At 27.8% G+C, this 17,024-nt stretch overlaps 1 protein-coding gene across 1 annotated transcript; it reads right to left on the bottom strand.

Moving 5' to 3' along the window:
- Positions 1 to 14,822: 14,822 nt before the first annotated feature.
- On the bottom strand, positions 14,823 to 15,775 carry LOC108834014 (uncharacterized). The gene is made up of 2 exons (XM_018607378.2): positions 15,649 to 15,775; positions 14,823 to 15,391 (listed from the first exon to the last, which is right to left on the bottom strand). Exons 1-2 carry the CDS (start codon positions 15,745 to 15,747, stop codon positions 14,927 to 14,929), a joined length of 564 nt encoding a protein of 187 aa, XP_018462880.2. The 5' UTR covers positions 15,748 to 15,775; the 3' UTR covers positions 14,823 to 14,926.
- Between the last annotated feature and the right edge of the window lie 1,249 nt (positions 15,776 to 17,024).

Here is a 17,024-nt window from a genome sequence, read left to right as displayed (position 1 = left end):
ACATATAATATATAACTATTTATTATATACATGATCATATTATCTCTATTCATGTTAATTAATACACATGCATTTGTCACTAAAATTAACTTTTTATAAAACCAAACATATAAATGAGGTTAGACCATTATCTGATGTCGGCTCCTAATTGCTCTATGTAACGAATTCCTAGGTGTTTCGTCTGCCCGTAGGGACAAAAATATTTTAGAATTATTTATTAATATATGCATTACTAATGAAAATATTATAGTTATAAGTCATAATTTATTTTTTTCAGTTGAAAATTCTTACGTATTATAATTTTTAAAAATGTTTCATTCATTATATTCATTGTTAATAAATAAATCTTAAACATCACTTAATATCTTTTTTGATTATATGTGTCTTTTTATAATTTTGAACTTTTTATTAAAAGTTTTTTCGAATTACAACACAATATATATATAATTTTATTTTTATTTAACATCTATATTTTAAGATTTTGGATAAATCTTACTATCAGTAGTTTTAAATTCATTTTTATTTTTTGAAAATTCTTACGTATTATAATTTTTAAAAATGTTTCATTCATTATATTCATTGTTAATAAATAAATCTTAAAACATCACTTAATATTTTTTTGATTATATGTGTCTTTTTTTAATTTTGAACTTCTTATTAAAATTTTTTTCGGATTACATCACAATATATATATATAATTTTATTTTTATTTAACATCTATATTTTAAGATTTTGGATATTTCTTACTATTATTAGTTTTAAATTCGTTTTTATTTTTTAGGTAATATATTTTTTTATCCATTAGAGTACAATTGATATTAACCACTCCAACTTTTAACATGAGAGCTCCGTCATGAAAAATCGCTTCGCAAATAATAGTATAGATAATGTAATGTGTACATATTATTATTATTATTCAATATTAACACAAAAATATATTTCTTCAGTTTCAGTTTAGTTATCATTGTTGAATTTCAAAATAAGTAATTTTAAAAAAATTTAATACAAAATTTATAACCAAGATTTTCTAATTTTTTTCTATTGGTTGAAATATAATTAGGTATATAGATAACAGTATTTTTAATTTAAAAATATGTAAAATTAAATGTTTTTAATATGTTTGCATAAATATAAAACGATAAATTAAAATGAAACGGAACGAGTAGTAATAGAAAATGTTATATATATATATATATATATATATATATATGTGCATGCCAAACTATGTAATAAAAATATGTTGTTTGTATTTTCCATTAATGCCAAAAACACAAAGAAGGTTAGGGTGCACATAAAATTATGTATACATCAATATCCTAAATGTATATCAGTATGCTTCAAAAAAGTTATCGTTTTCTTTCCTAACAATGATATTGATGATGATTGGTTGGGGTTTAATTTAGTACCTTATCTTTATTTACTTTTTTTTAAAATTACTAACTCTAAGAGCATCTCAGACACTATATAACTTCATATTTGAAGCTTTTTGTTCTCCAAAAGAAAATATTGAAACTTCAAATTTAAAGTTTTTAATATTGAAACTTCAAATATAGAGTGTCACTACTCAAATTTAAATTTGTAGTTTCACATTTTTACTTACATTTTAGTCTTTACAATTAAATATTACATTTTATGATTCTTAGATATTTTGTTGTTTATCCTTTTATTTTTTTTTAAAAAATCATCTTATAATATTTCACATATTTTTCATAAATTTTAGTTTTACACATAAAACTAAATATAAACCTTAAAATAAGAAGATTTAAGGTTTAAAAACAACTTTAGACTTCAAATATGAAGTTTAAAAACATCTTTAAACTTCAAATATGAAGTTTTGCAAGCTTTAAAATATAATGTATTTTTCTTGTTGTTTAATATTTAATTATGTATTTATATTTATTATTTATATATTTTACTGTAAGATTTTATTAATTAATATTAATGTGATATTTTTTATATATGTGCTAGTTATTTATAAGTTTTATGGATTTATATTAGTTATAACAAATATAGAGATCATAGTGTAAAATACAAATAATTTTAAAGTTAGGTTTGAAGTTTTTCTTTTGGAAAAAAAAGTTTTTCTTTTGGAAAACAACACACTGGAATTTCAAATTTAGAGTTTTGCAAACTCTAAAATAGAGAGTCCTCTTGGAGATGCTCCAAGTCTCTAATCTATGCTGTAGTTTTATTTCAAAGTTAAAGCCCACAGAAAAAATTATATTTTTCTATAATCAAAATATAGCTTATTTTTTTTCAGGATACATAAAAATAAAGCTTTATTTTTCTACTTGCTTTAGAAAAAAGTCCTACATCCTTATTATTTGGGCTGTATAAAAACTCATAATTCAAAATAGAAATTATTAATTATTAGTTATAAATAATATGCAAAACTAAAAGAAAGGCACATCCTCTTTTTCGTCAAATATATGAGGTACGTAATTATTAAGCCACTTGAATAATAAATAAACTCCATCTAATATATGTATAAATTAGATGATTGTTAATGAATAGATCAGTTGTATATGTATAGTTAAATAAATGTTTAATATATTCAAAGATATCGTTAAGAAATAATTTTAGATAGTTTTTTATTTTATTTCAAATAAATTATATGAATTGTTATTTTTAATAACATATAAGTTTTATACAGCTATAATATATTTTATCTAATCATGTTATATTTTATAAAAGTAAAACTAATAATTTACAGAGCTGCAGATATTAAACTACAGCAAAAAAAACTCTGCAAAAAAAAAATCTACTTGCTGCTGGAAAAAAGGTTGGGACCCTTTTCCAGAAAAAGTGGAAGCCTTGTCCGTTGATTATCAGATGCTCAACAAGATAACTAACTATTCTATAATTATAGATTTATTAGTATTAGAAATGAAATGCTTAATTTTACATTCAATATGTACTCTTGAATAATTTCATTTTTTAATTATTCAATCATTTCATTTTACTAAGTTCTAAATATGTTCCTTAACTTTATTTACGAGTGCATATGAAAGGTTCAAATTGTGTAGAAATAATTAATAAGTTTCCTTTTTGCGCTTTCCTCCAAATTTAACTTGCTCAAAAAGAAAAAAAAAAACTTGCTCAGAGTTCAGACTGGTGCGTCTCAGATAGTTAATGCTCCTAGAATCTAAAGAATATTAATCAAATGACGAAATCATGCAACTGTGATCATATGATTGTAAGGACAGTGGTCTGACATTTTACTCTTTTATTTTTGCGAAAGCTTCTTTCCTAAATTTAATAGAGCAAATTAATTCAATATACTAAAATAATTGGGATACCATAGAATGGAAGAAAAATGATAAAAATAGAGAGAAGAAAATTGGGAGGGAAATAGGATATGGAGTGCAAATAAAGTAGATTTTTTGTGTATCGCGTGCAAATACTCAATTTAATATATAAATACAAGGTTCTAAAAATCGATCCAGACGACACATAAACAGTAAGTAACTTGATCTTATCTAAAATATTTTTTAAAAAATTGATTTATACGATTTAAATTAGATTAAGTTATTCTAAATCGATCCAAAATTAGTTTAAATATGTTAAATTAAACGATAATATTATTACAAATCCATAAATTTGTTTTGTTTCTTTTTCTTATCAGTCATGAATTAAGAATTCTTGCAATAAAACAAAACTTTTGTGTATCTGATTTTGACAATTCATCAAGATAATTTTATAATTAAACTTAAAAACTAAAAAATGTCATATACATGTATAATATATATATATATATATATATATATATATATATATATATATATATATATATATAGATATCAAATGAATGATTTGTTAACGTTTAGCCTTTGTCTAGGCCCAGAATAATCAACCTAATCGATAATTTCTTATAAATCGTCTAGTTAGCATTTAGCGATTGTATAAATAACTTGAATGTGACTGAGAAAATTTTGCAAGACAAAGTTTAGCCCTTGAAGCTCCAAAGACGAATTTATTTTCTTGAAAGGTTCAGTCGTAAACTTAATTATGTAGTAAAGTACATACCAAAGCAAGTTGGATTTTTTTCTTTCTAAAGTTAGATTACGGAAATTGAATCCAATAACAAAAAAATTATTATAGTTCACTGTCTAACAAAAAAAAACTGACCATGATATTCAATATATTTTCTATTAAACCTATAAACTAATAGTAGTATTATTGCAAAAGATCAACCGATTTCGAAAGGATTTTTTCAGGTTTTTTCTGAAAATAATAAAAAAGAAGAAAATTTACAGACGTCCGCGGAAAAAAAAAAAACAAAAACAAAAACAAAACTTGCAGAAACTGGAAACAATATAAGAGCATCTCCATTGAGAACTCTTAAGAGCATCATTAAAGGGGGTAGCTTAGGGGTGGCTTAGAATTAAAAAAATAGGAAAAAGAGGAAGAAAGAGAAGGAAGAAGAGGCATCGACGCCTGATTAAGCACCAACAAGCTGTGTTGCTTGTCTTTTTCGTGGCCCCACTGACACGTGGTGGCCCGCGATTGGTCCTTTTTGTTTTTTAATTTTTTTTTTTGAAAAAACCAAAAAAAAAAAAATAATAATAATAAAAAAATTTAAACAACCCTATTTAAGCTACACGTGGGTTGATGGTGCTCTAAGGGGGTTCACACGTTTTTCAAAAAAAAAAATATTAAAATAATCAAATCTTGTGAACCTTTCTCTTGCAAAGTTCTTCCTGGTGAACCCCTCTCTCCTGAGGTTCATCACTGTAGCGTGGATCCCACATGTCGCGGCGGCCTACGATTGGTCTATTTTTTTTTTTTTTTAAGAAAAAAAAAATCGAAAAGAAAAATAAAAAAAAATAATAATTAAAAATTGAAAAGGTGAACCCCAGGAAGGGGTTCACCAATGGAGATGCTCTAAGAAGTTGAAATGTGTGTCAAGACGAGTGTATGAGATTATGCAACTTGCTGACTCTAGTCACCGGCTATGGAATTTCTATTTTTATTTGGTACAACTATGGCATTTTTTATTACTTGCGATGTTTTAGTTTTTGCTGCTTTATTTCTTATGATCTCTTTTTACCCAAAAACAAAAGTCTTCATCATCACGTATGGATTTTTTTTGCACGCGATCTAATAAAACATATCAGATACACAAAAAATGAAATTACTAACCTTTTTTTTAGTAATCCAGATATCCGGATACTCCGATGGAAACCCGACTAATTACATCTCTGCAGAAAGCACTTTTCTGCACTTTAGAGGACCGTCTTTTTCATTCTATTTTAAGTAATGGTGGTCAGCGGAATTCAAACCCGAATCTGTATTAAGGCCGAAGTTCTCTAAAAAAACACTGGACCGTCCTCACTTGGTTTAATCAAAGGTTTTTACCAAAATGCATGTACAAGCATACAATCCCAATCAGACCAGTCCATGGAACATTCGTCTAGACCTTAAAAATTTTAAAGCTAATATTTATAAATCGGGTGACCTCGAAATTTTTTTCAAAAAATGTTTTAAAAATTTGTTTTAAAATATTTATGATCCACTAAATCTCACATCCGGCCTAAATCCTGATCCACTGTTTTGTTTTTCGTTGCTTTGTATTCTAATGCATACATAAACTTAAGGTTTAAGAAATCATGTGAACCAAAATTGATATTTTAAATCGTCTGTAGATCCAAATTACTATGTGGTACCATTTGAGCAAATTAGAATATTTATTTCAAGAAAATACTTCTAGTCTTTTCTCTTACTTCTCCTAACTTTTATTACTATTTTTTTTAATGTATGGTTGTATAAACTGGAGACGAACTGAACTCACTAAAAATAGTAATCCTTCCGTTTTAAAATGATATATTTTTTTTTAAATAATTTTTTTAAAAAGATAGATATTTTACATTTCAGTGCATGTAATAATGATAAATTTCGGAAACATTAATTATATTTATTGAATTTTTATTTGTTAGAAATTGTGAAAATAACTAATCACGGAAATAATTATTATAATCAAAATTTTACGTGTTTTTCAATATGTGTGAAAACTCTAAAACGCACATTAATTTGAAATGGAGAGAGTATAAACTAAATAATACTCTCTCCATTTCTATATAAATGACACTTTGATATTTTTTATACAGATTAAGAAAGTGGCGGAAATATATGTAGTTTGTTATTAATTATAAAATTTTGACCAATAGTATTTGAGATAAATAAAATTATTTATAAAATCAATGTAGTTTGAAATTAATTTTCAGCTGAAAGTAAGTTTAATTTGCATTATGATTGTAAAGTGACATTTTTTATGTAATAAGAAAAAAATGTTAGAATGATACTTATTATGAAACTGAGAGACTAGAATTTTAATAACCATTGCTACATACTTGCATCATAGTATTATCTTAAATTATAAACAGTCTTGGGAAGCCAGCATATTTAGAATAAAGAGGTAACTAATCAACTTGAATTACTTAATAACGAAACATTAGCTAGAACTCTAATATTTATGTTTCGTGTTTTTCCTCATTTGGCGAGTATGTTATACAATTATGTCAATGGTGACTTTCATGCTTGAAACCTTATACTAAGAAACCACTTAATTTCACATCTACAAAGTCGAGACTAACGAAATAAAAAACGAAAATGTTAGTATATATTACTATGCAATTTTGTAAGTTTAGGTATTAGAATGCCACTTATTGTAATCACCCACTTTACTCGAACAAATCGTTTCGTTAAGTGTGTCGTCTTATAAAGTGCTGTCCATCGAAGTTTTGACAACATATCAGTAATTATACTGATATACTAGGATAAGACCAGGGTAAATCTTTTCGATTTTTTTTAAAATATATAATATTAACAAACAATGTCACGTTGGTTATTCGATTTTATCAGGAGGGATATTTCAATTTAACTATGGGTTCTGTTTAGGTTCTATTCGATTTGGTTATTTGAGTATTAGAGAACCTTAACCTAATCAAGTCAAATTAATTTAGTTTGTGTTTGATTTGGTTCGGTTTGATTTTGTGTTCAATTCAGTTTTGTGTTTGATTCGCTTTAATTTGGTTTTGTTTGTGTCTGTCCAATTCAGTCGAATTTATTTATTTTTAGTAATGTTTTAGTTCAGTTACAAAATATAATTTATAAAAACATAAGAAAACCATCATTTAATATTAAAAAGATGAAATTCTATAATTTTATATTATTATATTTAAACCTAATATAAATATAATAAATAATTATTTTATAAGTAATTATTTTTAAGAATATAAAATCAATGATAATTTAATTAATATAAATTATTTTTAAGTAAACAATTTCCTATTAATAACAAAAAATATTTTCATCTTCTAATAAAGGTTCTCTAAAATATTTATTTTAAAAATGTAGAGAATTTATATTTTCTTACATCAGCAATGTTTTTATTAATTTTTCATTTTCTGTTGATTTTCTCTTTTTATAATATTTATATTATCAAGAATTGTTTTGTCCAAAAGAAACAAAAGAATAGAAAATATTATTTATATGTCGGCACAAAATATGACATATAAATTTTACACATATACCGTAGTTTAATTGTTTGTCTGTGTAGACTTCCTTTTGTATAAGACAACATTTTAAATTAACTAATTTGAGCGTAGCTTTAAATATTTTGAGTATATACTATCTTACCATGGACACAAAGTTTATCATTAATAATATACTATATTTTATTTCCTAAACAAATATATGTATCTACTTATATACATTACAAATAACTACCGACTCATAGTTATGAACGCAGACTGATATGAGGAGATGTTCATTATATAGACAATATTAATAGATACGTGATATTTTGTATTTAATGCTATCATCACACGTTAGTATTAATATAATGGACACACCTTTAACAATGAATATAAACGTGAATATCAATATTAAGGAGAGGTTCACTTTCATGTGGCTCCCAATCCGATTCCAAGGAAACTTAATTTTACCAAACTATACATGATCAAAAATCTGTACAATTTTTCTCATAACATATACGAATTCAAATTCATTAACGTAAATAGAAAAAAAATGGACATTATCATGTTTCCTATGCACTATATTGATAAAAATATTATCTCATATTGGTGAAATCATTGAACTCAAACTGAAAAAATATAAACGCATTAAACAATTTTGCAGAGATGTTTAGCAAAAAAAAAAAACAATTTTGCAGAGAAAGAGAATAGTAACATCGTCCAAGTGGATTGGTAACAACGGAGACGGCTTCGTGGAGCCAAGCTTGCTTAGTAAGATCAGAGGTGTATCAGGCCCTCGAGGTATTTTTCTCACAAAGGTCGCTCCTTTATCATCTTCCTCTTCAACGCATTGTACCAACTGTTTACCTTGAGCCCCAAGGTTAATCCTTTGAGCTGAAGAGCGTAGCTACCAAGGATCCCATGGCCAATCATTTTGCTAAGCTCTCCAGAAGCTAACGTCTTAGGCTCGAAAATATACAGGAGAGGTTCGAGGATAATCTATTAACGAAAATATAATGAATATTCAAAAAACTATGAAATCGCGATGACAAACTATTAACGTAATATATTCAACGTACAATAACGGTTGGTCGTATTAATTATAATACTATGATTTTATCAAATCTCCTCTAAGAGTGACACGTAGGATTTTTGACCTCTTAAAAACTTGCCACGTAGGAAGGGATTTTTTTTAATTAATACAAAAATGAGGTTCTAATTTTTTAAAGTCTTCCCTTTTAATATATAGGGGATGATCACTATCTACATGCGATATAGTAATGTTTTCTTTTAACCATATTATAGAGTTTAGACATAGTTATTGATATAGTAATATTTTACATTTGAATATTATATAGTATTTATATATATTAGTATTCTTGTATACTAGTAATGTGTTATTTTTGTCATAAACTTAACTAATTCAATTAAAATTCTGCAGACCAAACCGAAAATTCTGCATCTATATAAACGACAAATGACGGTTGCTTTCTGTCAATATATACGAGATTATCCACCTTCTTATTTTACGTTTGTAGTATATGAATGAACTCAGAATAAGTGAAGTTTTTTCTCAGTAATTTGATGTCTTTTAGATAACTTGTAAAAAGTGATAATTCCTCTGATTCCAAAATTATTTTCACCAATTAAAAACAATATATTGCAAAAATAACATGATATTACCGTAGATTCTATATGCATTTCATTGCCGAAATGAACGTCTCAATCTCCGAATGTAAAGGGTAAAGAGTGGCTGTTGTATTCTTTTCTCCCAACAGACCATCATAGTCTTCCAAAATGCTAAACCAGCTCTTGCCGCAATAGATATCTTCTTTTTTCTATGATCCATTCAAAAACACCATTTTTTGTATGGAAGATAAACCAGGTGCAGATTTTTCTCTTGTAGGAGAGACCTTTGCTATGGTGGTTTTTGTGCTTCAATCTAAAGTAAAAATCCTGTTTCAGTCAATTTGAGAATATTTCTAGAATCTATATCTAAACTGTTACAAAAATTCGTTGTTCCTTGCTTTCAATGTGTACCATAAATTTTTTTGCAAATTGATGATTTTCTATTTAGGGAAAAACTCTCGGAAAAAAATGATCAGTATTTAAAAAAAACTAATTGTAAAAAGAAAAATCTCTAGGTCTGATGAAATTTTCGAAAAAGTCCAAACTTGGACTGCTCCACAGCAACACAAATAATATAACATAGCATACTTTACATAACATAGTAATGTGTTTATTTGAATAGCATACTTGATTATTTAAAAAATTAGTTTATGTAAAGTTTCTTTTAGAACTATGTTATATATAATTTGTTCAATATAATCAATAATAAATATTAACATAGATATTACGTGAAAGTACGATTTGATAAATAAATATAATTTTGTTTATACTCAGATTGCTACAATGATTAAACCTAATAAAATATGGTATAGTAACTACATGTTGAAACGAAAAATTTTAATACAAATATTAAAATTTTAATATAATATTAAAAGTTAGCTTTAGAAAAGTAAAAATTGAATATATAAATATGATAATATAAAATATTTTTGTCTCCAGGAAAGGTATTTATAGATCAGCCACTGTTTATACCCACTGTTTATAACGATAAAAATAATACTCACATTGGAAATGAGAGAAAGGTTTTCATTAAACATAATAATTTACACACATCAAGGATATATCTTCTTTTTCTTGATATCGAACATATATTATTAGGTTTAGAATCTTTCCAATGTGATATCAACGTTTTAATCGGAAAGAATATTGGTCACAAACTTAGGTCTAACAGTTATTTTTGCTACCATCCGTAAACACATATTTTGTGGTTAATATATAGTAGTTGTTTGGCATTTTAAAATAATCACAGAAAATTTTACAATTTGCACTGAACCTTTTAAAATCTAAAGGTTGCGGTTGCGGAAAATCACAAGTGGATAAATAAATATTCTAAAAAATATTTAATATTTTAAATTAAATTAACAAATATTATCATAAATTATTTTATAAAACTTTAAACAAAGAATATTCATTATAAGTTTTTAAATCTGATATATATATATATATACATATTCAATTTTTTTAATATAAATCTATGGAATTTGTTTATTAAAATTATAACTTTTAACTAATTTAAAATTAAATAAATAAACATAATATCATTATTGATCATATTATATTAATAATTATTATATTTTATCACAAAGTATGTTTTATATTTTATAATTTTATAATATGTTAATATTTGATAATTTATTATTAAATTGTTGTAATATCTCATAATCAGTTAGTCACAATTACACTAAAATAAACCAATTTCTAACCGTTACACTAATCGTATCAATCGCTTAAAACGCTAGAAATTGCAACTATCCATATTTGTAAACTCCTGCAAGCGCATCTACACGACTATTGCATTTCAATCAGTCAAGCCCTTAGTTAGGATCTCATTTAAAGTTCTTTGACTATTAAAAAGGAAATATATGTGTAGTCAGATGATGTTAGTTTTATTATATAAAAATGTATTTTAATTTTAAGTTAGTACGGTTGGTATAATTTGACATGTATCAAGTCGTTCGATCAAACTTTCATGTGTAAAAAATATTTTATGATTAGATGAAATAAAAAGAAAGAAAATAAATATTTTTAAAAATAAATGAAAAATAAAAATTGGGGTTTTTCTATTTATAAATAAAAATAAAATATAAAATATAGGTAAGCTAAAAACTAAATTCAGTTTTTTAGAAGTAAGTAATAATTCTTTTTGATAAAAGGAAAAAGTGATTTATATGCATGATTAAAAATAAATACAACTATGAGTCTAACCAAAAGAAAATATTGTCAAAATTTTTTAAAATTATATATAAATATTTAAATAATTAAAATGAAACTGATTCAAATAAAATAAGATATATTAATGTTTTAACAATGCCATAACTTTTTATTAGAAAATACATAATTTATAAAAATTGGTCTCCTTTTATGTCATTTTAGAAAATAAAATTTAATTTTATTAAAGCGATAAAGCTAACCTAGATGGAAATACAAGAATAGATTCATCAATGTTTTTTAAAAATATTTTTGGACGAGTAAAAATTAATTTAAAAAATAAAATTTAAAGATAATGGAAAAGGCTAATTATTATTTTTATTTTGTTATAATGGCTTTAAAAAGACTAGATATCTGGAAACATTTCACAAAACTCATCTGGAAAATAATGGAAAAGGCCAAATAAATAATTAACGTTCAATGTCTTAACCTTTTCTATTGATGAATAACTCCATACTTTCAGTTTAAGTTTATTTATTTTCATGGATCTCTTAATTTTTGTTTTCTACCTTCTACTTACTTCACAAGTAATTTTTGATCTCTTAATACTGAAATTTTCGTACATGCATAGTCTAATATGGTTTCTGAATAAAGTTAATAAACTATGTAATGAAATCTATAATAATTCAACAAAAATATTGTTTCGATCAAACATAATTCTAAAGTTATGGCGTTCTGTTTTATAAAATTGTTAAGTTTTAAATATATATTTTATCATTAGAATTTAATTTTATATAAATCGCTATATAAATTCAATATAATTTAAATACTAAAATTGGGATGCCATAAGATTTATAAGACAATCTCCAATGTATTTTCCTATTTTTACCTCTAAATAGAGGAATTCTATAATAGAGATGTGTTTTGATCCAATGTATTTGTTTAAAATAGAGATCTCCAAATATAGAATAAAATATAAAAGAATACTATTTCTTTCTCTATAAATAGAAGATAAAATAGCAATTTCTATTTTAGAGATAGAAATAGAGGCGGGTTTGAGTGATTTTGTCTCTTTGAATGATTTTGTCTCTAAATGATATTATAAAGGTAAAAGTAGGGAATGGTTGGAGATACTCTAAAAATATAGAAAAGTGAGATGCCATGAATGCAAAATATCAAATTTTAGCACTTCATATATTTCAATTCTGAAATTTTTAATAAGCAAAATTTTGGTGATTTAGTACTAGGGAAATTGGATGAGATAACTATAAAAAATAATATATTAACTAACTAAAATCACAACCCCTTTCAACCACATGGTGGTGGGTTAGTGGTCTTGAAGAAGTTACGATTCCAATACGAACCCGGTTTCGAAACTTCGTGTGGCCACCCAGATTAGCATTAAATCGCAAGAATACGTGGAGTACCGTGGGTCTCGTGGGATTAGTCGGTTGACCTCGGTCGCCAGACCTCCACGGTTATCAAAACAAAAAATTACATCCTCTCTCCTTTTTTCTCTTCCTATCTCTCTCTATCCTCTCTACAAAACTAAATTCCATTCTTTTAGCTATTTCACAAAGAAGCTCTTAGTACTATTGTATGTAGCTTAGTTTTTTTTTTATAATCGGAATGTCTTTTAGTATGTAATGTTATTTTAAATTGGAATTTCTGAGGACTAGTTTTATATAACTGAAAAGATTATAGATTTGTAAGCCTGGAATTTTCACATTCTTTAAAAAGTTTTCGTTTTTTGTTTGGTAAATATTTTTTAGAAAAGTTTTCTTAATAAATAAACAAATGAAAACACGAAAACCCGTGGACATTTCTTGAGGTGGGCGAAAGAGAGAGAGGTTCACGGGAATCCAAAGAAAGCTTTGGAGAGTTTCAATGGTGTGCAATGTGTGGTGGGAGGAATCGCCGGGAAAGTGCTCGTGTCGCCTCGAGATGGCACTTCTCTCCTTTTTAATATTATACCAAGTCTCAACTTTAGTTATTTGTTTTTCTTTTTTGCAAAAAACTTTAGTTATTTGTTTTTGTTTATGTTTTGGAAGTTGGAACTATGAATATTGAAAATAATAGAGTTCGTAGGGTTTGTCTCTGTATGAGCATGATGTCGCATCATAGTTGTTATAGACTATTAGATATGTCTATACGTTTAGCGTCTACTATATTTGAATGATCCCCAAAAAGTGACTTAAGTTGCCTTTTTGTCAAGAATAACTAACGTTGCAAGTGTTTAAAAACAAATAAACTAACGTTGCTAAGTTTGGTGTTAATTTATGTTTGCTTTAGGGGTTTTATTTGCTTAATTAACATAGGTGGGCTTTGTTTTGCAGGAGCTCTTCTATTTCCCGCCATTCTTCCCTAGTGACCTAGGAGTTGGGTTATATTAAGGGCTTCTTTGCTTAATAACCAAATAAAAAAGGTAATTAGATTTTGGAAGAGAGAATAGAGAGAGATAGGAAGAAAGAGTATGAGAGAGGATGGGTTTTTGGTTAGTGAGTGAATTATAGTTTTTTTGGTTACTACACCTAATTTCCCTTGTATTAATTATATCAGATTGAAGAAAACTTCAGTGGAATAGTTGCTAATCAACCAAATTGTGACGTGTTACAAAACTCCAAACACTATTTCGCAATACAAACATGTGAAACAAACAATTGTCTTACGTGACAAACAAATAAGGCTTTAAAAGGATGACACATATTAAAATATGCAGATCAACAAATAATATAATTCAAGCAGAACAAATGCAAATTAAACATATATAAAACTAGAATCTTTGACCGCGCTACACCGAAAAAATCCGTTTACATATCATTTTTGGTCAATTAATAGACCAGAAAATAGTTGCTCTATAAATTTTATAAGTTTTTGTGTATTTTTAAAACAATTAAATGAATTTAGAATTTATAAATCAGAAAATGTCTAAAACAGTAAAACAAAGATAGATAGGCTGATTTTTGTTTTTGAGAAAACTCTTTCTATAATTTTCCGTCTTCTCTTCTAAACTTCTTTCAAGAGTTACAATCCGATCTCTGACTCCGGCTGTTCTCACAGAGCCATAGTCGGGTTTACACTAGTAGAAATCTGGCGCATAGCCACTACAAAATCGTGGCTATAGAGTAAAAATTCGTGGCTACTAGAAAAAGAGCCACGCCACAGGGAAGAAAATCTAACATGGCTATAGCCTCGTGGCTGGAAGAAAAGCGTGGCTATTCATGGCTTGAGGCCACGGTATTACCATGCACCTTATCGTGGCTTCTTTAGCCACGACACTAATTAAAATAGCGTTGCTTTTTGTAGTGGCTAGTATAGCCACGATGTTGCCAGTCAGTTATAGTGGCTAATTTTAGCCACGGTTTTACGATTACGTATTCGTGTCTTTTCTTAGCCACGGTTCGTTTTGTCTAGCCACGCCCTAACCAGTATTGTTTTAGTGGCTTGTTTTGTAGAACCACTTTTGAAAGTGCTCCTCATTTGATCCGGTTTAAATTGCAAATATTATCAATTTATGATTCCATTCAAATTTAAATATTGCACATTCAAATGAAAACAGAAATTGCATTTATATAAAAGATAAGATTCAACATTACAGAAACATAGATAATAATTATACAAAGAGAGAGTTTTTAAGAGTCTAAAAAGACTCTACAAAAGATAGAGTTAAAGTCTTAAAAGACTCTACAAAAGATAACAGTTAAAGAGTCTAAGAAGACTCTATTCCGAATAGAAAGACTAGCTAGAGTTTGATTAATCTTGTTACAAAAGAGAAGGATGAACAACCTTCTTCCAAATGCCATCGACAGTTTAAGGCTGAGTAGTTGGGACTGAGGCTGAGCAGAAGTCTGTCCAGTTGCTTGTTGGGGGCGCAGTGTTTGGAGGAACTCATTGATTGCATCTCTTGTTGATGCAAAGTCCTGCCTCATCTGAGACACGTCCTCCTTCAGCTCAGCAACGGCATGCTTCACCCCAGCAACATCAGCAGTGACAGTGTTGAGGCTTGTCTCAAGACCTCCCACACGCATCTCCATCTCCAGGTTGCGGGCAAGACCATTAGGGTCGCGAGAAGAAGGTGCTTGCTCCCTGTATTGGGCACTTCCCAGTCCATAAACATGCCCCCTCTTACCCTTAGCATTCTGTGAGAGGAAATTGAAAACAGTCAAAACCAACACCAACAAATCAGACTGTAAATAAACAGCTCTGTTGCTCAAAAAAATAAAATAAACAGCTCTAAGTCATTAATGATTCTTAAGCAGCTCTAAGTCATACATATTTCTTAAACAGTCAAGAACTATTTTAAACCACATTCTTAAGCAGCTCTAAGTTAAATCTATTTCCACAACAAATCAGAACATAAAAAAATTTATAGAATTGAAATCGCAAGTAAACATACCTTCAGATAAGCTTTGTTTATCTTGAGGCGAGAAGGAGCAGATGATGCACTTGGACTCCCGGGTGATCCTTCAGTGTTAGAGAGCTGTGTGGCTTCCATCTCTGCTTGAGTAACCAGCTCTTCAGCACGATAGCTGTCGTGGCTATGCGACATATTTCTACTAGTGTTAATCTTTTGCATCTGTTCATCCTTTTGGTTTAAACCGATTAGATCTTTACCTTTTGCTTCTTCCTTTCCGGAGGTTTGAGGCTGGTTTTGATCTTATTGGTTTAATCGTTTCTCGGTGCATGCACGATCTAGTCGGTTTTGTTTGTGATCTGTTTTTGATCGAACTATTTTGCATGTTGGCCTTGAGATTTCTTTGAATCGTCTCTGGTTCGATCTTCTTCCTACCTCGGTTTCTTGAGGCCGGTTGAAACCAGAGTCGTTTGATTCGCTCCTTGTCTTCTACATCGAGATCTATATCATTTAATATGCTCATATGGCGTTTCTGGTATCTATCACTCCGAAGTCGCCTCTCCCGGTCAAAGCTTAGGAAATTGAAGAATTTCTATCGCATCGGTGAATGGAGCTGTGGTCTTATCAAGTTTGGGCTATTCATTATAGGAGGTCTCCTTATCTGATGGGTTTGTCCGTGTGTTGGCTCCATCATTTATTCTCGCAAAGAATCTCGGTCAAAGGTGACATGCAAATTTGTTCATAGCTTCTAGCTATTAGATCCTTCTCTATCTGTCTAGATTATGTATGTTGTTTTTTACTTTGTTTCCCTCTTGTGGGCTATTGACTCTGGAGACTATTGTGTAGTCTGCCGGCATCATCTCCGGGATTTATCAATCGCCGGCTCATGTAAAAACGCTTTGTTAATATAATTTCTTTCAGTGTTAAAAAAAAATATAGGCTGTTTTTTTAAAGTAAATATTGTTGCTTTTTGAATGTGACATTAGTATTTTATAAAATATGTTTTTATTAGATTCTCAGTGAATTAATGTGATTCATCTTAGGTGAAGTAATAGTAATGTTTTATTCATAATATTGAAGTGAATAAGAATTTTCTTTTATTTTTTTTATTGGGCTTAGGATAGCTAGGAAGCTTTAAATCTTTGTAAATACAAACAGCCTCATTCTAGTAATGAAATTCAAATACTTAGCAAAAAAACAGCTTAGAATCTTCAACTTCAGATTCTATACGAAATGTGTAGTCGTTAAAACTCTGTTTTCTTGTAGTGCATGGAAAAGGCTAAACTCTAAACCTCAACTATTCTCCTTCACCTTCTAAATACTTAACCCTAAAATCTAATCACCAAATTCTTATCCAAATATAAATTCTAAACTCTAATCAGTATATCCTATATCAAAATATAAACCATAAACCCAAA

Source organism: Raphanus sativus, chromosome 1 (assembly GCF_000801105.2).
Source record: "Raphanus sativus cultivar WK10039 chromosome 1, ASM80110v3, whole genome shotgun sequence".
NCBI lineage: Eukaryota > Viridiplantae > Streptophyta > Magnoliopsida > Brassicales > Brassicaceae > Raphanus > Raphanus sativus.
This window is presented reverse-complemented; position numbering and strand designations above follow the sequence as displayed.

What these genes read in the sequence shown, in the direction of transcription:
- LOC108834014 (XM_018607378.2), bottom strand. Translation starts at nt 15,747, where the DNA reads ATGGAAGCCACACAGCTCTCTAACACTGAAGGATCACCCGGGAGTCCA. An exon ending in TAAACAAAGCTTATCTGAAG is followed by an intron (nt 15,392 to 15,648) that starts GTATGTTTACTT and finishes TTCCTCTCACAG; the next exon opens with AATGCTAAGGGTAAGAGGGG.